General features: G+C 37.2%; 1 protein-coding gene, 1 non-coding gene and 1 pseudogene across 7 annotated transcripts in view; all 3 read right to left on the reverse strand.

Moving 5' to 3' along the window:
* RAB3IP (RAB3A interacting protein) overlaps positions 1–22,134 on the reverse strand; it is a 50,668-nt gene that overhangs the window by 21,233 nt on the left and 7,301 nt on the right. For all 6 annotated transcript variants that reach the window (XM_053921149.2, XM_053921147.2, XM_053921148.2 and 3 more), the window contains 2 exons: positions 11,150–11,425; positions 10,175–10,433 (listed from right to left, as the gene is read on the reverse strand). In XM_053921149.2, coding sequence (XP_053777124.1) covers positions 10,175–10,433; positions 11,150–11,400 — 510 coding nt within the window. In that variant the 5' untranslated portion in view covers positions 11,401–11,425. The remainder of the gene's footprint in view (positions 1–10,174; positions 10,434–11,149; positions 11,426–22,134) is intronic.
* On the reverse strand, positions 953–1,059 carry LOC112319187 (U6 spliceosomal RNA). The gene has a single exon (XR_002976290.2). It is a non-coding gene; the product is annotated as a U6 spliceosomal RNA (small nuclear RNA).
* LOC112319211 (small nucleolar RNA U3) lies at positions 6,039–6,121 on the reverse strand (annotated as a pseudogene).

Genomic DNA, 22,134 nt, shown 5'->3' on the forward strand with positions numbered 1-22,134 from the left:
AATAAACAATTAAATTATTTCATTCTTTTCTCCCTTAACTTTTGTACGAGCATATTTATTTCCATCAAGCAAGCAATTTCTTCAATTATGTTTATTCACTTAAATTCATATTCAGTTCAACAGGTTGTTTCCCATGTTTACTTACAAAATTTTTTACTTACAGATAATTTTATGTACCATATCTCAATTAGTTTAAAATTTCCACTAGACTATACCATTTTAACACTACAACCAGAGGCAAATGGTGCGTATTTAAAATCTAGAAGAATGTTAGCAACAAAAATCACATCTTACATTTATACATGACTCCCAACAGAACACAAAAAGATGTTTAAAAGAACTGCTATGTTAAGATGTTACAGTATAGTGTCAGATGGGTATGAGATTTACTGGGATGATTACTTAGTAATTATGTAATGTCTAATCACTAGGGTGTACACCAAGACAAATAATAATACTGCATGTCAACTCTAATTGAAAAATAAAAAATGATTTAAATTTTACATTTAAAAAAATTTTTATTATTCAATTACAGTTGATCCCACTTTCCCCCCATTGCTCTCCCCTGCCCTGCCCACCCTCCTCACATTCAATCCTCCCCCACCCCCATTGTCTTTGTCCATAGGTCCTTTATACATGGGTCCTTGACGACTGTTCCCCTTCTTTCCCTGTTATCTCCCTGCCCCTCTCCTCTGGTCACTGTCAGTTTGTTCTTTATTTCCAGTCTCTGGTTGTATTTTGCTCACTTGTTTTGTTGATTAGGTTCCACTTACAGGTGAGATCATATGGTATCTGTCTTTCACTGCCTGGCTCATTTCACTTAGCATAATGCTCCCCAGTTCTATCCACACTGTTGCAAAGGGTAGGAGCTCCTTCTTTCTCTCTGCTGCGGTACAGCATCCCACTGTATAAATGCACCAGTTTTTTGACCCACTCATTTACTGGTGGGCACTAAAATATGGACCATGTCACACATTTGTATGCTATCCTCGTGCAGGGGCCATGCTCATCTTCTCTGTATCGTTCCAATTTTAGTAAATGTGCTGCTGAAATGAGCACTACATTTTTTAAAAGATGTTACAAATGCAATTTTATATGTTGCTCTAAATTAATCTTTCAAACTTAGAGATGAAGAAGTTCAAGCTCCTTATACATTGGTCACAATTACACTAATAAAATAATGGGTTAGTTGCGTTATAACAGGTGGCAGCATAGTTTTTGAATCTCCCAAGGACAACTCCTGAAAGCTAAATATACCAACTGTGATTATCAGAAGAACCCAATGACTACTACGTCTTCAATAAAAGCAGGTAAAAGAGAATCCCCTCAAATCTTAGACCATGAGAGAATGTGGCTCCACTACCAACGCCACGGAATCAGCAGGCGTGTGGAAGGGAAGCAAGAGAAGTAATGGGACCACAGAAATACCCTGCAAAATATCACAACCCAAATAATCACTAAAATAACTCAAAAGAAGAGGATTCTGCCATTGGTGGAAACTGGGAAAACAAATCTGAAAACAAATGAAAAAAAGGGATATGTTTTCCCAGGCTCCACCGTTGTAGGTTAAGTGCAAAAATCTGTCCTAAGGCAGCACACAGTACTGTGAAGCTCCAAACTTTCAGGTATCTCAAAGCAAAGAAATCTTTCAGCACAGAGCCCCATGTTAAGGAAAAAACTCTTGTAATCGGAAACCAAACTGAAGGAAAGGAACAGGGAAGATAGAAGTTTCAGATATTAAAGGAAAAAGGTGAGGGCAAAGTTCCAAAGGAAACAGATCACAGAAAATAGTATAAAAAATAAGTAGCTTATGATGTAATGTTAAGCCTGTAAAGCTCACAGAGACACTGGGCTAGAAGAGGAGAAAACCTTCTCGAATAAGGCTTAACTCAGAGAGATAGAAGCAGCTAAGCAGATACACTCATAACAACAGAAGGGAAAGCCGGTGAATGTAAAACTAAGGAAGCTATCCTGGCTTACCTACTCCTTCACAGGACCCTCCTCCTAATGGTCCAGGGAAATCCAATTCATGGAAACAGGGAAAACAAACAAAATTATGTGAAGTTATCATAATAAAAAACTTAAAACACAAAGCCAATCCACCTATGAGGGAAAGAAAATCAGACTGGTATTTAACATCAACGGCAGTTAATGCTAGAAAACAATGCAGTAATGTTTTTAACATACTCAAAGGAAAATAGAAGTGAGATGAGCATTTTAAATCCAGCCAAAGTGTCCTTCAAGTGTAAGGTCCGAGGCAAAGAGTTATAAACCTGTAAAACTTTAGAGAATCTCTTTCCCAGAGCATGCCTGGGTGGCTGAGTGGAGAATGAGTTTCAGATAATCAAGAAAATACTGAAGAAGATTTAACATTAAAGACCGGGGATGAGAAGTAAATGTATTTAATTACAGAACGACAGCTAAAAGATGGGGATATCAAGAGAATGAAAACACAAGCCAAAGACTGGGAAAAAATACCTGCAAAAAAACCCATACCTGATAAAGGACAGTTATCCAAAAATGTACAAAGAATTCTTAAAACTCAGGAGTAAGAAAATGAACAATCTGATTACAAAATGGGCAAAAGACCTGAACAGACACCTTACCAAAAAAAGATATACAGAGGGGAAATAAGCAAATGAAGAGATCATGGGAAATGCAAGTTGAAACAAGCACCACCATATAATGGCCAAAAAACCAGAACACAGACAGCACTAAACGCTGGTGAGGATGTGGAGCAACAGGAACTCCCATTCATTGCGCAGGAATGCAAAATGGTACAGCCACTTAGGAAGACAGTGCAGCAGTTTTTTACAAAAATTAAACGTATTCTTTTTTTTACTATACATTAAGACTATTTATTGCAACAGTGCTTAATATAGAAAAAGGTTAGAATTCACCTAAATACCCAAAAGCAAGGGACTGGTTAAGTAAATTACCATAACTCCATACGATGAAAAGGGCTCAATTTCAGGGCTGGGGCTACGGTTCATGTGAATGCTGAGAGAGAATGGTCAAGAAAGCTTAAGTACAAAATTTAAGATGTGAACAGCGTTTACATATCTTTACATATTTCAATAGGTAACATTTAGTTTCATGCATACAGAAAGCCTTCATGGGAATACAAAAAAGAAACCCCCAACCATGGTTGTCTCTGGAAGCCAACTGGCTGGCTGACATCTGTATTCCTGCCCTACGATCCAGCTTCGCACTCCTCGATAATAAACCAAAAGAGCTGAAACTTATGTCGACACAAAAATCTGTACTCAAATGTTTATATATTCATTATTGCCAAAAACTGGGAAGCAACCAAAATGTAGATGAATGGCTGAAAAATTCAGTAGGTGAATGAATGAACTGTGGTACATCCGGATAAAGGAATATTACTCAGCACTAAAAGGAAATGAGCTAGCAAGCCATGAAAAAGCATGGACAAAAATAAACCATAGGACTATATAAAAAAATCCAATCTGAAAATGTTACGTACTGGATGATGCCAACTAATATGACAAACTGGAAAAGGCAAAACAATGGTTGACAGGGTTTAGAGGCTAGAGAGGATAAATAACTAGAGCCCAGAGCACTTTTAGGGCCGGGAAACTATTCTGGATGATACTATAATGGTAGATACACGTCATCATACATTTGCTAAAACTCAGAGATACACATACGACACCAAGAGTGAACCCCACGTAAGCTCAGGGCTTTGGGGGATGATGAGTGTGTCGATGCAGGTTCGCCAACTATAACAAACGTGCCACTCCAGCGCAGTGGCGACAGCGGAGGAGGCTGTGCGGGTGTTGAGACAGGGGCTATTCTGGGAACTCTGTACTTCTCCCTCAATTTGTCTGCGAACCTAAAACGGCTCTAAAAAATAAATTTTATTTTTTTAAATGAGGATAAAGCTGACAAAATAGTTATGTAAATGTTAGAAGCTTTGGGAATGTAAAAATACCACACATAAAATAGGAGAAAGATGAAACTAAATTCACAAATATCTTAAATAATAACTGGAAGTAAAGGGATGCAAATCACTTTGAGACTCAGAAATCAATCAGTATAAACCTACATATATTCAACACCATAGGGATTAAGATATTTAAACTACAATTTAATTATACAAGAAAAAACAGTAACTACATAATTTTAGTATTGCTTATCATAGGGAACAAAGACAGTAGCTAAAGAAGGGCTAAGAGATACTTGTATCTTCAATTACAGGTAACAGAATGGAAATTACACCTTCCAAAATGCCAAAAAGGAAAGGAGGAGGAGGTCAAACAAAAAAACAAAGCACACAGAGAAAAGACAACAGGTATCTGAAAGTCATGTAACAGAAACAAGCCCAAATGTAACATACTTATCAATAAATGCAAATGGGCATAACTCACCTATTAAAACAAAATTACTTTCAGATTGGCTAAAAAAGCAAAATCCATCTCTATGCTCTACACAAGAGACATACCTAAAACAAGGTGACTCAGACAGATTAAAAATAAAAGGAATAAGCAGAAAAGTATACTAAAAAATATAATACAAATAAAAATAAAATAGGGCTGTCTGGCAATCTTGATAGCAGGCAGACTAGGCAGAATGCAAAGCAAAATTATTAAAGACAAGGAAACTTCATAACGCTAAAGACTACAACGCAAAATAAAAACTTTAAAATATTCCCAAATATAAAAAAACAACCTAAACAAATAGGAAGAAGGATATCTCATGTTCTTGGAGAGAAAGACATCATAAAGATGCCGATTTTCCCAAATTAATTTATAAATTTATAAATGCATACATTTAATACCAGGATCTTTGGAACTCTAAAATTTCACTCATTTGTAAATATATATGAAAACTAAGTCAATTCATTCAACATTTCCTGCTAGGCAGGCACTACGGTAATCCTTCAGGATACAAAACCCAGTAAGATACTACCCCTTGATAAGCTTCCATCTATTAGAGCCACACGTATGTCATTCGTGAAGGCAAAATTCTCGGACTGCTCCCTACAGTCTACCAAAGTGGCATGAACCTCACCTTAACACTAAAGACGCTTTGCATGTGCTCGATTTTCCTTTCCCAAGTTATTTCCTATGATCCATACAGTAAAACTAGAGTTAATTTGGTCTGATTCATTCTTGTGTCATCCCCCTAACTGATCCCAGCTAGCTGGGCTAACCCTTTCCCCGTAAATGTCAGATTACCTTCTCTTTATGCTTCAAGGTCCAACATAATGTACCTATATGAAGTCAAATTTGTACCTCATGTGAGTATTTTTAAGAGTTCAATTTGTACTTTTCATTATTATAATACAGTTTTCAAAATTCATCCCTTCAGTGAACATTAATTTTGTGTTCACTGGATGTTCATTTCTCTGTTAGCATCAGGCATTTATCTAAGCGGTGGAGACACTTAAACAAAGTGAGACCCTGTCCATGATTTTCACGAAGTCATAGCCTAGTAAGGGTAGCAAATCTTTAAACGGATTCACAAGGCAATTTGGTAAGCACTATAGTAGTAATATGTACATACTAGAAAATGCACAGAAATATAAATAAATAAATAAAACAGTATAGTTTTATAGTAACTACAGATGGGGAGGAGTGGATACCATTAAGAAGATAGTGCCAGAAAGTTAGGGTTAAGGCCAGTCCTGAAAAGTCATGGCTAAGAAATTGAGGCTTACTTTAAAGACAAGGAGAAACTATCTCAAAGGCAATGGGAAGTCACTAACGGATTTTAAGTAGAACAGTGACAATCAGATCTGCAATTCAAATGATAACTTGGAAGGTGTGACCAGGTTAAAAAAAAAAAAGACTGGAGACATGGCAAACAGTTGATCACTGCAGTATTTTAGGCAAGAGACACAGCTTTCGAGTGGGAATACCAGAGAAAAGAAACTTGAGGGATATTTAAAACACTGTGTCGGGGCTCCTGATCAAGTGTATTCCATCATATTTAAGACATAACTTTTAAGATAAACATTTCATACATCAAGAAATAAAGATGCTGTCAATGAAACTATGATACAAGGCTGCTTTTTCACTTAGAATTTTCATTTTACACTTATAGGAAGAACTCTCTTGTAACGAACTATAGAAATGATCCCTGAAAGTATAGTCTTAGGAAGACTCTCTTAAACTGACGAAGACACAGACTTTTATCACATGTCATTCTTCTCTTTTGTACCTTTCTTTTTGTCATAGTAAGATCATTTTGAAGACATTTAACCAAGTAATTAAGGCCAACAAATACAGCACCCAACTCAAGTGCCTCGACTGAACTAATCACACATGAACAGCTACAACCAAGTTCATGCACAAGTGGTCAGTGACAACTGTCGTGATTGTTGCCCAGCTGAGAGCAATTTTAAAACTCATGCTGACTTCAGGGACCTTAAAATAGGAAAAAACCTACAACTCAGAGTCAGTGAAACATTATTACGTATACATGTCTTTTCTCTCCACCTGGAGACACCTGAAGGACAGGGTCAAAAAAATTTACTTTTTCCCTCCGCAGGGCCTCACAAACTGCCCTAAGTACTTTGGTTACTCAAGAATATTTGTTTATAAGGAACACAGTAAACATTTATACACACCCTTAGCCACTGTTAGTAGGGCTGTGCTGAACATGGATTTGGTACAGGTATGTGTTTTTGAGTGACTTTCTCTGGCTGCAAGCTATCCCACTGGATGTTATTTTCCAAGTTTATTAAAAGATGAAAGTAACTCCTTAAACCAGTAGGCTTCACACTTTTGGGAAATATAAGAACCAACAGGAGAATTTAGTGGAAATGCATATTCTCAAGCCTCAACACAATAATTTCCTTTCAGCAGAATTTGAGAAGCTACATTTTAATAAAGATAGACTAAAGCCAAACTTCTGCCTCAGAATCCCAACAAAAACGGTTCTTCAGCAATGACCTGTGGAAGGCCAAACGGGTGAAAGTCTAAATCATCATCTCTCACATTCCTGTGCCTGAAAGTCAATGATCACGTGGGTGCTCCCCTCACACACAATACGGATTTGTTGCTGGAAAGTGGCGGCCCAGCCAGGGCTGCATTTCCCAGCCCACCACACATCTAAGTAGCAGCAAGTAACGGCTCACACCAAAGGGATACGATTGACAGTCACGTGTATCACTTCTTGTCAAGGCTTTTCAAAAACAGGCGTACCTTCTCCAAGTCTTCTTTTCCCCCTTCATTCCATTGGTTAAGTACAGATAAAAATAAAACTCTGAAAGACCACAAAGATCGTAGACAGAACAAACACAGATCTGTAAATTATTTCACTCTCAGAGAACTCCCTATCAACCAGGAGCAGCTGCTTTGGAGTATTAAAAGAATAGAAATAAACTTATATTAGGCTAAGTCACTAAAATTTAGGGGTTGCTTACAAGCAGCTAGTACGTTCCTAACTAACATATTATGCATGTGTGCCTATTCATACAACGATGTAACTGCATATACATGTATATATTCATTTAATCAACAAAATGTATCCATTACATACTCAAGATATAATCATGAGCAAAACCACACATGATCCTTATCCTTATGAAGTTCAAAATTAATGAAGTGTGTGCGTGTGTGTCTCTGTGTTGGGGTAGAATAAAGAAATGGAACTTTCACTTCCAGTCAAGACAGAGTGAGTAACAGGGATCACATTTAACACCACCCCACCTGACACAATGAAAAGCCTGGAAAAAATACATGAGACAAAGATGTTTAAGGCAATGGAGGTCAGGCAACAAAACAGCAATCTTCCAGACATGGCAGGAAATAAAAGGACCTCTGTGATTTGCCCCAGCTGATCACCCAAAGAGAAGTATGACAAGGATTAAAATAGTTATTTAACTGAATTTCATATGTTCAAGAAGCTAGAGGGAAACTACATGTTAAATACAGCAAAGAAGGATTAGGAGAGTAGACACTGCAAAAGAAAACAGTGACACAGCCACAGAAACTCTCCACAATGAAACACGGAAAAGATTTAAAAGAACGCACAGAGTTTCAGTTAGCTGCGAGACAACTTTAAGCAATCCAATGTTCATGTAAAAGGAGTCTTGAAGGAGAAGTGAGAGCTTTTGGGGAAACAATGGCCAAAAGTTTCCAAATTCTATGAAAATTAACCTATGGATTCAAACAGCTCAATAAGTCCCCAAGCACAAGAAACCTGAAGAACACTACACCAAAGTAAATCATAATCAAATTGCTTACAGCCAGTGATAAAGAGGAATCTTACACTGCCTGGAGAGAAACAAAGGTAAGGGTAACAGCTGATTTTCGTGAGAAACAATGCAGGACAGAAGATATTGGAGCAATATCTTTAAAGTACTAAAAGAAAAGACTATCGATCTAAAATTCCTTACAGAGTGAAAATATCTTCCCAAAAAGAGGTAGGAAAAAAAAAGACCTATTCAGATATACAACAGCTAAAAATAATTTATCACCTGCAAACACACACAACGGAACTGCTAAAGGGTGCCTTTAGAGCAGGAATAAAATGATATAGATGGAAACCTAGATCTACATGAAGGGGTGAAGAGCACTGGAAACCACAGCTACGTGGGAGGACAAAAATAGGTTAGAAGCAAAAAGATGGAAAAATGGTAACTATCCGGCCTCTCAAGAATGGCTGTTGACTTCATTTTGACTCACAAATTGCCGTAATTCAGGAGAGTATTGCACTACCTTGTACTCTTCATAATAAAACCCACTATTCATATGTGTTCCATGTCATTATTTCAATTACCCCAACAATACCCCTAAATACCGCAAATTAAAGATTTCAAAAGAAATTACCAGCTTCAGCTAAGAAATTAGCAATCCGTTCTGATCAATAAATAACTACAATGCGTTTTCAAAGATGAATATACACGCTCAGTAGTTTACCTCTGTATAAACTGTGATTTCACTGGACTCTGTGTATTCAGACAGCAGAGCCTGAGCCCGATGGCAGAAGACAAATACAATCGCATCTCAGTATACCCCTTTCTCTTCGGGAAAGGACGTAAAAGGCTATTAATATTTCTTTCTGATAAGCTATGTTTAACCAAAATGTTTTAACATATCTGCATGGCTGCTTAACCATAAGCCATTCATTACAGCATTTACAAAGAAACATGTATCATTGCACCATATTATACCAGGTGCTGGGGATACAAAAATCAGCGTCATGCTTTTGATAGACAAGTAGAGTAGGGATGGGGTGGAAATACGTGTTTCTAACATGTCGTAATATGCTGGAAATTACACCTATAATTTATTACGTCTGTCCTATCTTCCGAAGTATCTAAATGTAAATTTGTCCATTTCATCTAAGTTGTCAAATTTACATAGAATTGTTCATATTTTCCTGCACTGCATTTTCTACATCTGTGGGATCTGTATGATATTCCATTTTATTCCAACTATTGAATATAATCTTATGTCTTCTGTCACTTTTTGGACAATCTTGCCAGAGGTTTGTCAATTGCACTGATCTTTTTTAAAAACAAGCACTCTGTTTCATCCATTTTCTCTAGTTTTTTTTATTGTCAATTTCACTGGGTTTTTTTTTTTTTTTTTTTTGCTTTTTATTTCCTTCCTTCTGCTTACTCTGGTTTCTCACTCTTAAAGTGAGAGCTTAGATTGTTGATTGGAGACATTTCCTTTTTTCTAATTATGAATATTTAATGCTATAAATTTCCTTCTGAAATTTAATTATTCTCAGAAAAAGAATAATATAGGGCTACAAGTTTGAGAATACACAGCAGAAATTTCAAAGACAACCAAGTGGAAAATAGGACAAATTACCAGAAAAAGAAAATTCTCCAAGGTAAGGCTCAGAAAACATTCAAACCCAGCTACAGGACAAAGGTTATATTACTAAAACAATCCCTCAAGACAAAGTGACTTGGACTGACTGACTTCAAGCAAATGATCGTAAAGTCAATCACATATAAGAAGGGAAAAATTGACACATGGAACAAAACCCACCAAATATGCATTGCAAGGCAGGGAGTAGGCTATGTAGGGGAGAGAGAGTTTCGGAATCTGATTTTCCAGTTAGTATTTTGAGAAGCTGAGGCCGTGCACATGTGAAGGATAAGTGTAGAACCGTAATGATTTCATTTGAGTTACCTCACTCCATGTCGAATATAATGTATGGAAGAATAAAATATCTTTTTGCTTACCCTCTGGGCTTTTGCAAGTTCTTCTTTTAATCTTTCATAGCCCTTTTCTCGGACTTCCAAAACAGACGGGCTTCGTAAACGGGACAGACTATCGGTACTCAACCCGAAAATATCATCACTGCCATCACAAGCATCTGTCACAGTAGCACCCTGCAGAAACTCCCTCTCGGCACTGCAGTTGTCCTTTCTCGTAGTTAATTTGGTTAACCCCGCTGTTACTCCAGAGGTAGAACCAGGTGCTGGGTCTGTAACATGGATGCTGTAAGGAGAGTTCAGCAAACTTCAGCAAATGCTCAAATATAACTGGCATAAACACAGGTCCAGAAACACTCAGGCCATAAACACCAGGTCTATCCAATTTGGCAGCCACTACATTTAATGAATAGCATGTCTCAGTCAAAGCTAACAGATTTTAAGTCCCTAATAGTCACAGGTGGCTAGTGGCTATCATATTAGCACAGAAATAGAACACTTCCATCATTACAGAAAGTTCTACTGCATAGTGCTGCTCTAGAACAGGGGTCAGCAAACTGGACAGGCTAAATCCAGCCTGCTGCCTATTTTTATAAGGCGCACAAGCCAAGAGTTATTTTTACATTTTAAAACGGTTGAGAAAAATCAAAATAATCTTTTGTGGCATAAGAAAATTATCTGAAATTTAAAACTCAGTATCCACATATAAAGTATATTGAAGCTCATTCCTTTACTACTGTGTATGACTGCGTTTGCAATTTAACAACAGAGCTGAACAGCTGAGTGGCAACAGAGACTGTATAGCCCACAAAGCCTGAAATACTTACTATCTGGCCCTTTATATAAAAAGTTTGCTGACCCCTGCTGTCGAGCATTAACATGTATTGTTGTTCATGGACAAGCCTATATAATTCAAATTTCCTAAATCATTAAAACTTAAAATAAGGTAACCAAGCAAACTGTCCATCTGTTTAAAACAATAGCACACTGATGATCTCCTACCTGATGCCAGATATTTCCGTACAATTCAAACGTCTGGGGGATGAATATACGGGTTGTGTAGGAAGGTCGGAGACATCTAAGGCATTAGCCTGGATAGGGGCAGAGCACAAAGATGAAGGGAGCGGCCGGTAGATGACACCTGGTGAGGTAGTCTGCTCGTGGGCCACCGACTCGTACACGCCAAGAAGGTCCGGAGAAGTAGGTGAAGCAAGGTTTACTTCATGGAAGCCTTCCAAGGGGTCATTAGCCATAGCAACAGCCTCATCATAAGATAACCTATTGTTAAAACAAAAAGCAGGTAATTCTTTTGAGATAGTGTCATTGAAAATTAAATTATAAAATGTGTCTAACAGTCTATTATAAAGTATAAGCCTACAATAAGAGGTAGCAGAGAAAAAATCACAATCATTTAACATTCCTTAAGCGACCTCAGAGTACACATACTGCGAGAGGCAAATAGTCTGATCTGGAATAAACTTGAGAGTGATACAAATACTGTTCAAGCGAGTCACAAGTAACAATGAGGAATAAATGAAAGTTTGCTTGATACTTTTAATTTTGCTCTCATGTGGCACTGGTTAGAATTAGAAGAGGCAGTAGAACATATGTATTTAGGAGATAGACCCTACCTATCTGTTCTGTTCTGCTTCAAGCCGATCATGTTTCTTTGGATGAGCCAGTGTTTTCTCTTTTGTTTTGTATTTTTGAAATATTTTCAAATTTACATAAGAGCTACAGAGCTCTTACAAACCTTTCACAGAGATTATGAAACTGTTAACACTTTGGAACCATGTAAGAATAGGTTTCAGACATGTTGCCCACTATCCCTTAATATCTCAGTGCACATATCCTAAGTACAAGGGCAATCTCCTCACAACCACAAGACCAGCCTCAAAATCAGGAAGTTAATGCTGATCAATATTACCATTTAAACAACGGGCTCCAGTCAGATTTCACTGACTGTCCCAAAAATGTCCTTTATAGGCCTAGGATCCAATCCATGATAATGTATTACACTTCTCTAAGCGTTAAGTTTCTCCTCTGATGAGATGAGAACAGGGATGACAGTACCTCCTTCCTTCACCAAGTTGCTATGAGGATTAAGGGAGACAAGCCACAGAAGATACTTGGCAGTGTGCTATTTATCTGGCACATAGTATGGCCTCAATAAACATCTGTTATCATAGTCAGCCACTAACAATAACATGGATGCTTTGGTTTCTCCATAAGCAAAAAATATTTCTCATGACTACAGTTATATCACAGAGTTCACATGAAAACTAAAAAGTGTACCACTTACATTTTCCACTTGAAGAATCTAAAAGAAGTCTTGTAACTCCTTTATTGACTTCCCACTGTCTTCAGAATAAAGTCCAAACTTACTAGCTTCAAAATGAAGGTCTTCTATTATCTGAACCCAACCTCTTTCCAATTTCTTCCTTCCTGCAACAGTACTTGGATAATCGTAATACCTTCTGAAAGCTTCCCCAAATTACCAAACACAAGCACTGATGTTGGCCTACATCTCTTTATTAAATATCACAAAACTCATTCATTAAGCTGCAAATTTTTACTGTCATATCCTTAACAGAAAGTGTTAAAAATAAGCCAAGCCCTGACCAGTGTGGCTCGGTTGGGCATTGTCCTGCAAACCGAAAGGCATTCCTGGTCAGGGCACATGCCTGGGTTGCAAGGTCCAGTCCCACACCAGGGCAAGTACAAGAGGCAACCAATGGATGTTTCTCTCTCACACTGATGTTTCTCTCCCTCTCTTTTTCCCCTCCCTTCTCCTCTCTCTAAAAAAATAAATAAATAAATAATAAGCCAAGTAAAAGAATAACGAAGGCTGCTATAAAGTTGGGAAAAAAGAGTTGCCTAAATATTTACATATTCCCTCAAAATTACAGATTACATGTCACAGACTTTCAACAATATATACAGGCAATCAAAACTATAACAACTACATCTACAAATGCCAAATTTCAAATCCAATTATTATTCTTTTCATTGTACCAAATAGTAATTTCAGTCCTCAAAAAAAACTAGTCCTTATATTTTTGCCCAAAATACTCACTATGCCAAATGAAAGATCATATTAACAAGTAGTTTACAGTGTTAAATACTCAATTATAACTTATTATTTTTTATCAGAGAGTATTTTTCATTCCTTACTCATAATACACACACACAAATACACAACAAGCAAGCATCCGATCCTGAAAATTTCATTTACACTTGAACATAGTTAACTAGTGAATTCACTAAGATAATAAGGCTTTTATTAAACTTTGAGGAATAAACTTAATCAAAGAGGCACTCTAACTACAGAACACTGAAAGAAGAAATTAAGGAAGATACGAATAAATGGAAGCATGTACCATAAATGTCCATACTACCCAAAGCAATGTATAGATTCAACGCAACCTCTATTAAAATACCAGTGACATACTTCACAGATTTAGAAGAAATATTTCAAAAATTTATATGGACCCAAAACCGACCCCAAATAGCCTCGGCAATCTTGAGAAAGAAGAACAAAGTGGAGGAATCACAATGCTGATATCAAATAACACTACAAGACCACTGTAATCAAAACAGTCTGGTACTGGCAGAAGAACAGACACACAGATCAATGGAACAGAAAGCCCAGAAATACCGTATGTTGCTGTATATACTGCACACCCATGTTTGTGCATACATTATGCACAGGATTATTATACCTATTATTATACCCATGGTATGTGATCACTATACCCACATATAATGTGCCTCCTTATTTTTCCCTCAAAAATTTGGACCAAAAAAGTATGCATTATACATGGCAAAATGCAGTAAACCCATGTCTTTACAGTCAATTAATATTTGACAAAGGGGGCAAGAACATCAAATGGAGTAAAAATATCCTCTTCAACAAATGGTGTTGGGAGAGCTGGACAGCTACATGCAAAAACAATGAAACTAGGACCACCAACTTACACCATACACCAAAATAAACTCAAAATGGATAAAATTACTAAACATAAGCTGTGATACCATAAAAGTCCTAGAGGAAAACAGGCAGTAAAATTTCACACATCCCAGGCATCAAAATTTTCACCAATATATCCTATAGGGCAAGGGGAAAAAAGTCTAAACAAATGAGACCTCATCAACTTAAAAAGCTTCTGCACAGCTAAAGAAAACATCATCAAAATGAAAAGTGAACCAACCATATGGAAAAACATATTTGCCACTGATACCTCGGAAAATGGTTTGATCTCCAAAATATGAGTAAAGAACTCATACAACTCAAAGACAAACACTCCAATTTTAAAAAAATGGGCAAAGGACCTGAACAGGCACTTCTCCAAGGAGGACATACAGAGGCCCACAGACATATCAAAGAATGTTCCAGCTTCACTAGCCATCAGAGAGATGGAAATTAAACCACAGTGAGATACCACCTCACACCAGTCAGAATGGCCATCATAAACAAATCAACAAACAAGTGCTGGTGAGGATGCGGAGAAAAGGGATCCCTGGTGCACTCTTGGTGGGAATGCAGACTGGTGCAGCCACTGTGGAAAACAGTATGGAATTTCCTCAGAAAACTAAAAATGGAACTGCCTTTTGACCCAGCAATTCCGCTGCTGGGATTATACCCTAAGAATCCTGAAACACCAATCCAAAAGAACCTATGAACCCCAATGTTCATATTAGCGTTATTTATAATAGCCAAATGCTGGAAACAGCCTAAGTGCTGCTCAATAAATGAGTAGATCAAACAACTACGTACATTTATACAATGGAATTCTATGCAGCAGAAAGGAGGAGCTCTTACCCTTCAAGACAGCATGGATGCAACTGGAGAGCATTATGCTAAGTGAAATAAGCCAGGCAGCAAAAGACAAATAAGATATAATCTCACCTATAAGAGGAACCCAATGAACAAAACAAATGAGCAAAACAAAACCAGAGGCATGGAAACAAGGAACAGACTGACAGCAACTTGGGGCAGGGGGTGGTAAGAGGGGATAGAAGGGGAAGGTTCTAATCCACAAACAGGTATAAATGACCCATGGACATAGACAACGGGATGGGGATTGACTGGGGGGGCGGCGGGGCAGGGGAGAGCAAAGAAGGAAAACTGGGACAACTTTAATGGAGTAATAAAAAAAAACTTCTGACATTTTATCAGTAACTATTTATATTCTCTTCTATCCCATATACTTCTAATTCATCTCTACACCTTGAAGGGTCACTGAGTCATAGAATGTGAAAGCATTTGCATTTAACGTAAAATGGTACAAATCCTATGGAGGAAAACTTACTATCTAGCAATATGACATATTCATTAAACCTATGATCCAGCATGCCCACTTTCAGGGCTTTATCCCAAAGATAAACTGGCAAAATAGAAAAGATACTTGCATAAACTGGCAGTACTAGCTTTATGCAAAATAAAGCTAGCAGAAGGCAGTCGTGTGACAGGAAGACTAATTGAATGAACTAATGTACCTCCTTATAATGAAGCACTATGCATCTGTAAGAGTCACTTATCTACATACTGCTATGAAGTGATCTTGAGGATATACTGACAAAGTTAAAAAACAAAATAACTGAATAGTAAGCTACCTTTTATCTAGGAAAGTAGAAAATATAAATTTACTTATATATCATACGTACATATTTATATGTATACCAAAGTCTGTCCGGAAAAAGTCCAACCACTGTTAACACACCAAGAACAACATCAATGTAACCAGGCAGCCAAGGAGAGTGGACTGGAATGTGCATATGTGAACAATGACAACTTCACTGTACTAGTCAGTGGGGGCAGTAGACACCGTTGAGTGAGCATGTGTACTGTGTGGCCGTCGCATTCAAAATGACTGAGAGAGCAGAGCAATGGATCTGCATCAAATTTTGCATTAAGCTTGAAACTATTCACATGATTCAGAAGGCTGCAGTATGGGCAACTGGTGATTGGCAGCTTCATCAGGACAATGCACCCACTCACGCATCATGTCTCATGCAGAGATTTTTGGCGAAACATCAAATCACCCAGGTGACTCACCCCCTACAGCCCAGATTTGGTGCCCTGCGACTTTAGGCTTTTGCCAAAAGCAAAATCACCTTTGAAAGGGAAGAGAATTCAGATCGTCAGTGAGATTCAGGAAAATTTGTAGGGGCAGCTGATGGCGACTGGGAGAACTGTGTGAGGTCCCAAGGTGCCGCCTTTGAAGGGGACTGAGGCATCATTGTCCTACATACAATGTTTCTCGTATCTTGTATCTTCTTCAGTAAATGTCTCTATTTTTCATATTACACAGCTGGATACTTTTTGGACAGACCATAAGAAATGGAAAAACAAAAACTAATTAAAATCACTACTTATAGGAAGACATAGAGAATGGGAAAAGGGGACAGGCATGAAAGCTAGACTTTTCCAAACTGACCTTGCCTTGTAGATTTAAATTGGAATTTAGAATCATGTAAATAATAAAATAAAATTAAATCTTAAAAGAGTATCCCTAAAAATAAAACAACTGAACCTAGCTGTGTATTGAAATGGTAGCTTAACCACATAGAAAAAAAGCTATAGCAAATGACTTCGAAACAGTAATAAAACTGTGTATCTCTAATGCAATATATTCTAAGGACAAAAGGAAATGAGAAAAATTACAAACTATTTTCAGTAACGTATTAGTCATACTGATGATATTGCTGTACGGAAACTATTACATATAAGATTAAACAAGTAAGTTACTGTGTTAACGTCACTCAAAACTAAGGCTGTCAGCTTATGGGAGGACACAAATGTAAAATCAACGAAGTTAAAACTCTGAAATCCTAAATTGTAATCAGAAGTATCAGAAAAAAATATTAAAAACTGATTCCTAACTTTATTCACTAAAAAAGTATAGCAGTAATAACCAGCTCAAGCGCAACTGTACCTAGAATAATACCATTTCCTGTAAAAAAAAAAAAAAAAAGAACAAGGACTCCTTGGAGAACGGCTGGTTCCAGGCCCAGGCGGGAATGCGCAGAAGGGCCCGGGACACCTTGCCGCACAAGGAGACGAGGACGCAGGAAAGCTGGCAGAGACTACTGCAGTGGTGCCAACGAGACTCCCGCTGACCAAACACGGGCAGTCTGAACACAAAAGGGTACTTACTATCTGTAAAGAACTGGAACAAAACATCTTTAAATGGATGAGTTCATGATGATACTAAAAATAAAAGCAAAACAAAATTTCACTGGTCCCCCTTGATCAGAGCTATGGAACCAATTTGTTATTTTGAAAACTAGTAAAATAAAGGAAAGAATCAAATATTTGTATCTTGACTTTTCTGTACATTATGGAACTAAACAGTTTATGAGACAAAGTTCTTCTTTTGAAAAGAATTCCACTTAATAAATAAAACTTTGCAAGCATTATTCATTGCAAAACTTTGCAATGAATAATGGTTCTAGGTAATAATTATCGAGAGCTATTAAAACCCTAAGGTGAAATCTATCTGGGGAACTTTATAATTAGTGGATCAGAATGACAGGAACTGAATGACATCTTTATCACAGAAAGGGAAAAGCAAACATTATGAAGATTAGGTAGTGAAGAGGAAATGAGCACCCTCACTACCCACGAAGCATTCTTGCCCCAAAAGGAATAAAAGAGGACCCCAGTCCAAACAAGCGTCCACGTCTTCATCAGTTATTAGGAAGACAGAAGAGAGGGGAACATGTTAAATAAATCATAGGAATGAAAACAGCAAAATCTCTACTTTGGGAGACTCTACTTGACAAACCACCTGGTTTTTTCAATAAACAAACTGGAAAAAAAGAAGTGAAGAGAATTTTAGATTTAAAAAAAGACTGAAGGGATATAACTAAATACAATATGCAGACCATTTTTGAATTATTTGAATAAACCAAATGTAAAAACAAACATTATAAGACAATCAGGGGAACCTAAACAGGGGATATTACTGATATTATATATTATTAATTTTAAGGATAAGGGTATTACATTTACATAGAAACGCCTTATCTTTTAGAAATACACACTGAAGTATTTATAGATGAAATAGGATTACTTGTATTTGTTTCAAAATAATCCAGGGGGAAAGGGAGGGGATGGGGAGCTGAGCCACCCAACTACAAGTCCCAATCACACAGGATTATAGAGCTGTTTCTCCCAGAAAAACAGCTAATAACTATTGAGCACTTTATATGTCAGTATAGTTCCAGCATATTATAGCTGACGAAACCGCAGCTTAAAGTAGCCAGGATTAAAACCTATGTATGTCACACTCCAGAATCCAAGCTCCTAAACCACCAGATACACTACCACCACTAGACTTGCTTTGCCATTCATTCCATTGTCAGATGGTATGAGGAAAAATGTTTCTCCTTATGTTGAATTCAATTCCATCCTCCCTGCAACATCCACCCTATTTCCCCTCTATGTAACATAATAGTTGAGCTATTCTTTCAACAAGCGTCTACTGAGGGCCTACTACCTGCCAGGTTCTGGGGAAAGATAAGAAATGCTTCCAAAAAGTGTCAATACAGTAGGAAGGACTGACAAGTAGACAAAATGATACATTGTGATTTAGGCCTCAGAAGATGCTAGAGGAGGAAGAGACTACACAGGAGGGGTAAATAACATCAGACCGGAAGGACTTCCAGAAAAACTAAAGCAGAAGACAAGCCCCAAAGTACAGGTAGGTAATAACAACAATGAAGACAAAGCCCTTCCCAGACACACCTAAGAGGTGAAAGCAAAGCATTTACGGAAAGCACAAGTACGCCTGATGAAAGAGAGGCAGGTCTGAATCCTGCCTCTGACAAATCGCTGGGACAGTCTGGACCTAGGCTGGCTCATCTGGAAATCTGTGCCTCAGTTTTGTACCACAAGGGATGCGAATGACAGCGGATCACACCTCCAGTGCCCAGGGCAGCACCTCTGAGCAGTGCCTCTACCTACGGTGTTTCACTCTAGGAGGATGCGTTTAAATATCAAGCTACTTCTGAAAGGGAGACTATTTTAAGATTAAATTTAGCCATTTTTTTTCCAAGCATGAAATTTTCATAAAATGTAATTTATCTGGCAGAGTTAATAATCTCACTGGTCTGGAAATCTTTTGCTCTTTAAAATATATGGAAGCTTTAAGATTTTATATTCAAAGTTCTTAAATGAGTAAGATAAACTGTTATGTTTAAGTGGTTCTCTTTGCCTTAAGTAATGAGTAATTCAAAAAAATATAATTTCAATTGGAGATTAGCCCAATTTATAAACTGAACTTGTCAAGGATCACTACTAACATGTGAAAAAGTTGGCTCTATTAAATCTTATGGGTGAATTACCAATACAGCTTGGCTGGCTGATCTATTATTCAGTTTCAAGTAAAGAAACTGATTTCCAATCATAAAGAGAGTCTGCTTAAAACAATTATTTCTGATTCCCAACATGCATTTCATATTATTCTTCTTTCTAGAAGTTGTTATTACCATAGAAAAAGCAGCAGCCAATATTTACCAAAAGTTAACTATATGCCATACACTTTTGCTAAGAATTTCACATGTATTAACTCATTCAGTGCCTACAAAAATCTTAATAACTTTTCATAAAAGTTATTTTTTCTAATAAAAATTAGTTTTCTAATTGCAAACACAAGGTATCTGTAGGGAAATTAAGATGAAGTACAGGTACAGTATTTTCAATTAAACATCTCAAGGACAAGGGTAAAATAAATACATGTAATAAATGAAATCAAGAAACTCTATTTTATCGGTAGCCCCCAAAATAAATAAAATCTACTTTACCACAAAAAACACATTCCCCTTAGGGCTTACTTGCAGGAAAAAAAAATATATGTTAAAGCTGTGATTTTAATCTTTTTTTCTTATCAACTTAACATGTGAAAATTAAATAATTTAAATTCTGTATTACTAAAACCCTTCAAAGCACTACACTTTGGAAAGTAAAGAATCTCCATCACAGAAGGTTGTATGGCATCACAACAGAGCAGAAATGACACGACCTGAAAAACGAAGAGAAGGCTCCAGTTTTGACCAAGCTCTAAATTATATATGCAAATTTAAGCAGGTCATTAAACTTCTCTGAGCCCAAATATTTTAGTGACATTACAGGACATATGCACCTTCTAAAATGTCTTCAGGACTAATTCCCAGCAACATTTTCCATGTTAAACGAAGCTTTTAATGGTCTGTCACATGTGTGCTTCTCCAGTCTGATTTTCTGTCTTTCCTTTCTCAGTTTTTTTAGTGCCACACCCTCGTTCCCTGACTGTCCTAGCCTACTCCATCTATTTACTGAGAGAATTGGGCCCGATGATCCTAACTGTGAAGTGTGAGTATATTTGTCTGTGGAAGGCAGCCTGGGGTTTGACTTCTCAATGGGAAAAATTGATCACTGTTTGCTACCTTACCAAAAGTCTTGTACTCTGGAATCAGGCTCAAATCCTATCTGGGCTAGTCACAAATAATGTGACACTAAAGCCTTAAGTCTAAATTTGTCACCTGAAAAATATGGGTAAAAACTGCACCTATGTCGTAAGGCTGCCATGAGAATTAAGTCAGACGATACACACAAAGGGCTTAGCACTGTACCTGCCACTTACCAACTTCAATTAGTTATTACTAATTATAATGTCTCTAAGGTATTTTTCTGAATAATACTTGACAAATACTTTTGTCACTCTGTATCAGCACAAACATCATCATCAAGGAGAACAAAAAGCAAGAGCTGTTTTGTTGGCTTAAATGCATTATTAAAAATTAAGTTTATTGCCCTGTCCGGGTGGCACAGCTGGGTGGAGGGTCGTCCGGTCACGAAAAGGTTGTGGGTTCGATCCTGCGTCAGGGTGTGTACAGGAGGCAACCAATCAATGCCCCCCTCCCCACCCGCCCCGATTCCTCTCTCTCTAAAATCAATAAAAACATACCCTCAGGTGCAGATTAAAAAAAATCAAGTTTATAGTTGTGAATGTTCTTTCTCAACAAAGTAAGCATCTACATGTTATACGGTCAAAAGAAGTAAGTTTAAGGATTTTATAATGTATTGTTTTCCTCTTTCAATTTACTGACAGACTGTTGGAGAATGGTGGGAAGTCCAGATGCTTCTTTTAATTCTCAAGTGACTTCTTAATTTAGCATAAATTAGGAAAGAAACAGCTTCTGTCATTAAAAAGTAGATTGCTACTTCAATAGCATGTACAACTAATTAAAGGTGTGTACAATAAATTCCATCAATAAATTCATTTCCATAAACACCTTCTCTGACATTTAAAATATATATTTACCATATTCTGCATATTTTGTCATGTATAATGTGCACTTTTTCGCCCAAATTTTTGAGGTAAAATAAGGATGAGCATTAAATATGGGTAGTACTAATTCCATATCTATGTTTTTAATTCCTTTATTTATGCTTATGCATTAAAAGTGTAACTCTAGAAAGCAATAACAGTATCTGTATGCAAAATAATACCCTTGAATACAATAATTGGTTTTGTTTCTAAATATAAATTTTTTAAAAATGGAATTAAAAAGCTAAAATGAAAGATTTTTTTTTCCCTGAAAGTTTGGGCCAAAAACGTGACTGCACGTTATATATGGCAAAATACGGGATATATTACGCACACTTACACATATTATAATATTAGTATAAAATAAACGTATTTAATAATTTTATCAATATTTATTCTAACGGGAACGGAAGGATGATTGCCAGCTTCCACTCCTCAAGCAAACCCTCGGTACTAAGTCTAAGAGCACAGGTGTGAACGCGGACTGGAGCGGTGGCACACTGCCTGGAAGCGATAACGCTGAGGGTTGTGGGGAGAACAGGAGGGAGAAGAGAATGTTTCAAGGAGAAGTAAAATAGAATTTAGATTTCTAAGTGTTCAAGAGAAGTCCAATAGATGAGCAAGGCAAGGGAATACGACAGGGCAGTCAGGAAATGAGAGTTTGGCGCTAAC

The sequence above is a fragment of the Desmodus rotundus genome, chromosome 3, assembly GCF_022682495.2.
Source record: "Desmodus rotundus isolate HL8 chromosome 3, HLdesRot8A.1, whole genome shotgun sequence".
NCBI lineage: Eukaryota > Metazoa > Chordata > Mammalia > Chiroptera > Phyllostomidae > Desmodus > Desmodus rotundus.